The sequence below is a fragment of the Mustela lutreola genome, chromosome 2, assembly GCF_030435805.1.
Source record: "Mustela lutreola isolate mMusLut2 chromosome 2, mMusLut2.pri, whole genome shotgun sequence".
In the NCBI taxonomy this organism is placed as follows: Eukaryota; Metazoa; Chordata; class Mammalia; order Carnivora; family Mustelidae; genus Mustela; species Mustela lutreola.
In genome coordinates, this window is record NC_081291.1 from 115665261 (window position 1) to 115673175 (window position 7915).

The 7915-nt window shown below is 42.3% G+C and overlaps 1 protein-coding gene across 3 annotated transcripts; it reads left to right on the forward strand.

Annotated features, from left to right (window-relative positions):
* The first annotated feature begins 98 nt into the window (after window positions 1-98).
* CRYGS (crystallin gamma S) lies at window positions 99-7290 on the forward strand. Of its 3 annotated transcripts, XM_059163204.1 has the most exons (4): window positions 99-967; window positions 1119-1303; window positions 6221-6463; window positions 6923-7290. In XM_059163204.1, exons 2-4 carry the CDS (start codon window positions 1211-1213, stop codon window positions 7193-7195), a joined length of 609 nt encoding a protein of 202 aa, XP_059019187.1. In that variant the 5' UTR covers window positions 99-967; window positions 1119-1210; the 3' UTR covers window positions 7196-7290. The 3 variants fall into 3 exon arrangements, with proteins under 3 accessions (XP_059019187.1, XP_059019186.1, XP_059019188.1); XM_059163203.1 differs by having other exon boundaries at window positions 99-1303; XM_059163205.1 differs by lacking the exons at window positions 99-967; window positions 1119-1303 and adding an exon at window positions 1467-4537.
* The last annotated feature ends 625 nt before the right edge of the window (window positions 7291-7915 follow it).

The window sequence follows — 7915 nt, forward strand, 5'->3', positions numbered from 1 at the left end:
TACTTTCTTTCCTGTTTACCAAATTCAGGAAGATAAGCATATGACATTGTTTCTCAATAATCTTCCTAACAAGGCACATTTACCATTTTTTGAATTAACCATAATTTATGCTGGGAGAATCCCATTTGTAGGATGGCTTTATTCATAAAAACATGAGAAAGATGGACTTTTAAGAAGAGTGTACTTGACCAGGAAAATGAAAGTAGAGAAGGATTGACTTGGTTTTTTTTAATTTACATAAAATGTAATCTCATTCCAAAAGTCAGATGTAATAGGTGCCAAGAAACGTCCCTGAACAGGTTCCCATTGAATATCATGGCAGAAAAATGCCACCAACCAGGCAGCAAGCTGAGCTTAGCTCAACCTTGGCGGGACTGTGATTCTCACGGTAGCTTTCTGTCCCTCATGCTACATTCTGTAGAGCCTTTCTTGTGGATCAGAACTTGTATGTCCTGAAAATTTTTCAAACTTAAAGAACAGTTGCAAGAATCTGAATCCCCACATATGCCTCGTCTAGCTTTAGCACTTACTAACATGCCATACATTCACTTTACCACTCGATAGTAGTAGTATTTTTGCTCAGCAATTTGAGAGTAGGTTGTAGACATCTTAAACCTTTACTCCTATAGACATTAGCATGTATTTCCTAAAAATAAAGACATTCTCTTCTGTAGTTGTAGTACAAATTACTAAATTGACTAAATTCAGGAAATCTCACAATGGCATCATATACAGTCCGGATTAAAATTTTTGCTAATCCTCCCAGAAATGTCCTTTGTAGTGACATTTTCCAAACATAAGATCATGCATTGTGTTTAGTAGTCATTACATTTTGTTGCTTTGGAACATGTTACTTCTGTTCAGAATTAGAGGGTGGCTTTTTGACTCTCCCGCAAGCTCTGTTGAAGAAAAAAGAAGACCCTGGGGATTTCAAGGTGGTGGCTTGCTAGAAAACCAAATTGCCCAGGTAAGGGGGACTTTTTTGTTTTTAACTTTGAAAACTTTGGCTGGGTTTTGGTGCCTTGACTCAGCAAAGTCTACAATACAGCAAGGCTTGGTAAGCATTAGAAGGGGTACTGAAGCTTTCCTTTATTTCATAATCCCAATTGTTTTTCTAGAAACCATCAATAGCCTCTAAATGACTGACTCAATTTTTGGATCCTATTCTCATGACTAAGCAAATGTTTGATTTGAAACCAGCCCAGTATAAATGTCTCTGTGCCTCCAACTCTCTGTAGCTATTCCGGATTCCAGCACTGGGGAAACCAGTCTATGCACCAAAATGTCTAAGTCTGGAACCAAGGTAAGTAACGGTCACACTCTGTAGCCTACCACTTTCTTTTCCTTTGTACCTTTCTTTTCCAGTGTTTCCTTTCTTTCGGAATATTTCCTCTTTTCCAATGTACCTAAAGATACGTTGAAAGGAATGTGGAGAAAAGCTTTTGCTTCTTTGCCTGGAGGTGAGTATGACAGTGGTTTTGAATGCTGCGACCGGGGGAGAGAAGATGAAGAAATGCTCATTATATTTTTTACTCTAACAGAATTCCCCAACAAGTTATTAAGGGTGTATCTTTGTGTTGGGGGTGGGGGGTGATGTTCAATACTGTGCAGGTATATATCAGTTAAATATCATCATGATTTCTGCCTTGCGGCAACCAATTTCCCCAGAAATAATACCTGCTAATAATAGGTGGAGTAGAAAACTTTTAGTATTTAGTTAAAAACTGCTCTGTAAAGGGTGTCTGGTTGGTTTAGTCAGTAGAGCATGTAGCTCTTGATCTCAGAGTTTTAAGTTTGAGTGAGACCCATGTTGGGTGTAGAGATTACTTAAAATCTTTTAAAAAATTGCTCTATAAAAGTTAGCCTCAACCAGTAATGTTCTAAAAAATCCATCAAGTGAATTAAATCCTACATATCCACTTCATTCGAGCAGCTACTCTTACCCATTTCCTGAAATAAAGTGCTTACTTACATTAGGAAAATTGCCTCTCAAATACTTGATTTACAGTTGTTGGTCTGGAAATTGATTTCTTACACGGGCTTTAGGAGTGAAGGGATCTATGCCTGATTTCCTCACCACCCTCACCACCCCCACCAATTCTTTACTTTGAAAAGTTTCAAACCCATTAAATCTGAAAAGAATAAGAAAGAAATGTTGAATAAATACTTCTAAATCCCTCACTTATATTCTTCAGTTGTTAGCATTTTGCTATATATTGGGTCTCTGTCTGTCTCTCTGTACTAAAGCATTTGGCAGTAAATAGACAATTATTTTGCTGTATTTAAGCATGTATCTCCAATAAACATACTATCATTATCTTGTCCCCCAAATTTACAATAAATATAATACCTAATATTTGGACCATATTCAAATTTCCCCCATTTGCTTCCCTAAATGTGCTTCATGGCTGGCTTTCACCCCGATACAGGATCCAGTCAAGGATCATGCATTACCCTTGGTTGCCATGTTCCTTTAACCATTTTTTCCTTTAGCCTCTTTTATATGGATCAGTCGCCCTACCTTTTTGTTGTTGTTGTTTGAGACATTAACATTTTTCAAAGGCCAGAATAGGTGCCTTGTAGAAAGTCCTGAAATTTGCATTTGTCTGATTGTTTCCTCATGTTTAGATTCAGACTAACCATCTTTGGCCAGAAAGTTACATAGGCAATATCAAGTATTTCCCATCACATCATATCAGGAGGTACCTGTTCTTCCAGAATTGGTAGTGCCTGATTTTTTTTTTTCCACTTGGAAAATAAAACTAATAATGATACTTGTCATCTAGAAGATTTCAGGAGAAAAATGAGACAGTGTTTATAGTGCTCTGAGGCTCTTCAAAGTAGGCCATGAAAATCCCACTGAGAAGAATTGTAAATCCTTAGATGAGTATCCGTGTGACTTGAGGAAAGACTGTTACAGAACCCTCTTTGGGGCGCCTGGGTGGCTCAGCCAGTTAAGTGTCTGCCTTTGGCTCCAGTCATGATTCTGGGGTCCTGAGATCAAACCCCGTGCTGGGCTCCCTGCTTAGTGGGGAGCCTCCCTGTCCCTCTTCCTCTGCCCGCCCCCCGCCCCTGCTTATTTGATCTTTCTCTTTTTCTTTCTCTCAAATAACAAAATCTTAAAACAGAAAACCCTCCTAGATGAAAATACCCCTGCTTTCAAAGATTTCCAGAGCAGTAATAATGTGCTTTCTTACTTCTTACAGCTGCGTTGTTCACAGTGGTTAGCTAACTTGCTTGCTAGACCAAAAGAGCAAGTTAATCTCTTTCTCTATTGCTTCTCCCTTTCCCTCTATCTTACTAGCAATCTAATCAGAGTTATGGGCTTGGCAAAAACAATGCATTTTACTAAATTTGGTTTTGTTACCTGGAATACTCAACATTTTTCTTTCTGCTATATTGGATTAATGGGCTATTTTTTCAAAAACTAAATGAAAATAAGAGGAATTTTGTAATAATTTCTAGGCAATCTCCAGCAGTATTTCTTAGTCCTCTCTACAGATTTTTTTGTCCAAGAATCTCAGCTCACTATAGAGTAGATTTCTTGGTCCTTCTGCAAATGGAAATTGAGTAGAAGTACAACATTCTCTGGGCTCTGAGATTTGGAAGGTCTCCCACTGAAAGGAGAGCTTGATTCATGGAGCTCAGTCTCTGTGGCAACACAGTACTTTGTTTCAACCTTGGGATGGTTGGCTAGTCTGCTGAAAGGGTGGCCAGCAAGGGGACCTTATAGAACATTGTGTATATTTCCACTTCTCAGATTCAGATGTCAGCCAGGCAAATGTACATAGGGCACCAAGTGTGGGAAACATTCAAGTAAAAAAGATACTAACTTTTTTGCCTATAGCATATCCCTTGCAAAGCTTCTTTTTTTTGTTGACTAATTGACCAAAAACCAAAAGTAAATTAAATTAAAGTTAAATTAAGGAGTTTAGAATCTATTCATTCTTAGTGAAGTTACCTTGGTTTTCCTAAACATCTTTCCACAGGCTTTGGGGAAAGCTTCCCAGACTCAGAATCAGTCTCGTTCCATTACTAGGAGAGTAAATGGTGTCTGTGAAACCGAGCTAGCTGTACAGCAGGGGAAGACAGCAAAAGGAGAGAAGATAAAACGAATCACAAGTCACTGACCAGGACTTTTGCACAGCAGTCCACTCACTTGCCTGCAACGGACTTGTCACTAGCTATTGACCTTAGGCGAGTCATTTAACTTCTTCATCTGTAGCCACAGTAGCAAAGTCTATTGGCAATTATGAACCAAATTAAACTAAGTGCTTTATTGTTATTACCCCTTCTCAGAACAGCCCTCTGGAGTGCATATGGTTATCCAGGTTTACAAATGAAGAGCCTGAGCTTTGAAGAGTGGTTCAGTGGCCTATCCAAGGTCACAGAGATAGTGACTAGCGGGTGCTGCAATTTTGTTTTCATCTGAGACTGAGACGCCATGTATCTCTCAGTCTGCTATGCTGAAGTGCGAAATGGAGGTGGAAGAGAAATTTGGGAGAGGACGAAAGGAAATGGAGTCGATGATTTAGGGGTGAGAAGGGGTCGGGAAGCTCATAAGGAACAGAAAACAAGAGGGGAGAGAGACTGGAAGGGTAGATTAAGGTGGCAGGCAATACCCATCAGTAGCCTATGATCTAGAAAGTCTCTCCTGGGGTAGAAAGCACTGAGGTTTTATGGCCTTTTGAAAGTCATTCTTGGTTTCTGACTTTCCATCATTCCTTACATCTCATCAGTCACCAAATCCCCGGTTCCATTTGACTGTTTGTTCCCTCCGTGTCATCAGCTAGCAGTTGCCATTGGCTGGCCTGCACCACCTCCACCACACTCACAGCAACCACCTGCTTCCATGCACTCCAACCAAAGGGATTCTAGCATGGCATCTGTTATTTCTGGATACTTCACCACATACTCTATATGCGCCAAGCTTGAACTACTTATTCCTGTAGTGGGCCATGCTCTTTTATTCCTTGTGGGCAATCCTTTTTTCTCTTCCCCCAGATACCCCTCCTTATCCTTCAATCTTCACCTCAAAGATCCTCTCAAGACTACCTGTCTCTACTCCTTTCCTATGAAATGCTTGACCTGGTTTTCTTTTTCTAAACTGATAACGCCAATTAGCCACGAGGTGGCAGCATAACGCTAGGGAATTAACTGCTTGACTCGACACCTGTTCTTTCCGTTTTGATTGTAAACTAACATTTATCTTGGATTGTGGAACTGTAGAACAAGAAGGGGCAAACTCTACGGTCCATTTGGCCTGGTGGTTTTCAGAAGCTGCGTTAAGAAGCCCCAGGAGCGCCTAGGAATTCTATTTCCTGCTGCAAAACAGGAACGTTTTATTTTTACACCCAGACCTTTAATCTAGTGTAGTCCTTCATCTGACAAGTGGGAAGCAGGAGCCCAGAGAGGCAGCTTGCCTGAGCTAGTGAGTCTGACTGCAGAGATGCAGCTCAAGATCCCAGGTTTATAATTTCCCAGTTCTCGGAGCTGCATACTGCTGTGCCGTCAGAGGTCTCAGGCTTACCCCACAGGTTGTGGGGCAAACTTGGGAAAGAGTTTGAGGAAAAGAACATTCTTGACTTGCCATTTTGTTGCCTTGTAACTACTCTGTTGGCAATAAATTAATAACAGAGCATAAAATATTGTCATGCATATGCTCTATATCCATCTGAAATAAGCTCCCTAAAGCTAAGGTCTGTTTTACTTTTCTCTGTGTATCTTCCTATCACCTGGAGTGAATGTTTGCATTTGGAACTCTCTCATCTTCATGCAACACTGATTGAGGGTTTGTCCAGTGGTGGGTGCAGGGGTCCATAGCTTAAATAAGGCTTGGTCCTTGCCCCTGGAAAAAGTTTAGTAAGAGTCTGAGGGGAGAGAGATATGTAAGTGGATAATTTATTTTTTTATGCGATGAGTACTGTGAGTTAGGGGAACAAAGAGGAGGAAGCCATGAATTTGGGTCTGGCTTATCTTAGGGCACTCTCTTATTTTGCTTCATTTTAAGCCTTCAGAAAGTTTTCCTTCCTGTTGCTGACAGCTAAAGTCGTCTGCCAGAAGGTAGGTGTTGGGAGGTGAAGTAGAACTCCGTATTTCCTCCTCAACATCAAAGAGAAAGGAAATTTCCAAAGTGGGGACTATGTTCTTGGTCTTTAGTTTTTTAGGAATAAAGCCGCCCAACTCCCCAGTTCCTCTCTTTATTTGCCTCACACTTCAGATCACTTTCTATGAGGACAAGCACTTTCAAGGCCGCCACTATGACTGTGACTGCGACTGCGCCGATTTCCACATGTACCTGAGTCGCTGCAACTCCATTCGAGTGGAGGGAGGCACCTGGGCCGTGTACGAAAGGCCCAACTTCGCGGGCTACATGTACATCCTGCCCCGGGGCGAGTACCCCGAGTACCAGCACTGGATGGGTCTCAACGACCGCCTCAGCTCCTGCCGAGCTGTTCACCTGGTGAGAATGGGGCCCGCGCCACCCCGCCTGCTCGCTCACCAGCTCCCCTGCTGCAGCTCTTTCTGTCTCTTTTGCCCCTGCTACCCGCTACCCCCCCTTCCTTTTTTTTTTTTTTTTTTTTAACATTCATGTGGAAGCATTTTCTTAACATTTTCCTACCCTTTAATGGCATGTTTTCTTCTGTTGGCTGCTGAGGCTTGCATAAAACCTAGGGTCAGTTCATCACAAGACTGAGTACATGAATTATTTCCAGAACACTCTCTCTACCTCCTAAGTACTTTAAGGCATCAAGTTTTTCTCACTGAAGGTCTGCTGTTTCAGTCAGTATGCAGCGGGGATGGGAGATCAGACCCTCTGGCTTTCAAGATGGTGGGCTCCCAACCACGCTGTTCTCGGAGTTCTTGACGTGTTGGTGATTTCCATAATCATCGTAGTTTATTTCCTCCTGTGTTTTTCCAGTCTAGTGGAGGCCAGTATAAGATTCAGATCTTCGAGAAGGGAGATTTTAATGGTCAGATGTACGAAACCACTGAAGATTGCCCTTCCATCATGGAGCAGTTTCACATGCGAGAGGTGCACTCCAGTAAGGTGCTGGATGGCGTCTGGATTTTCTACGAGCTACCCAACTACCGCGGCAGGCAGTACCTCCTGGACAAGAAGGAGTACCGGAAGCCCATCGATTGGGGTGCAGCTTCCCCAGCTGTGCAGTCTTTTCGCCGCATTGTGGAGTAATGACGTGGAGGGGGCCAAAAGCTTCTCCCGGGGGGCCACTTGCTGGCCAGCCTTGTCACCCAAATAGGCATCATAAATAAAACAATTGGCATGCATTCCACTGTTGACTATAATGCCTCTCCTTAAACAGTCTTAGGGACCAGTAAAACAGTGCCCACTGCTGTGGGCAGTTACACAAAGCCACTCATCCTTCAGATGGCCAGTCTATAACTTTGTGCCAAACAGAATAGCACCTCATTGAAAGGCGAGAAAATCATACTGTCCTGTGGTGGTTCTCATCCCTTGAGTCTGGTATAGATTCAACAGGTACAATAATAATAGTTACTGCCTCTTGAGTGCCTTCATTATTGCATTTTCTCTTTACAACCCTGTAGGAAAGGTGGTTTCTTTGCATTTTACAAATAAGTAAACAGAGGCTTAGAGAAACTAAAAACTTGCCCAAGTTCACCAGCTGGTGATCGGAGGAACGAGATCCAGGATATTTGTTTCCATAGCCCCTGTTCTTTTCCCTTCATTTCCAACTCATTCATTCAACACCTGCTGGCTGGGGGTTTATGTGCATAATGGAAGTAGGAGACCCTGAGAAATTTAAGAGGTGGAAAGTGCAGGGTCCCCAGAAGTTCTCATGGAGGAGACCGAATACCTACCAAGAATGGACAGTGAGGGGTGCCTGGGTGGCTCAGTTGTTAGACATCTGCCTTTGGCTCAGGTCATGATCCC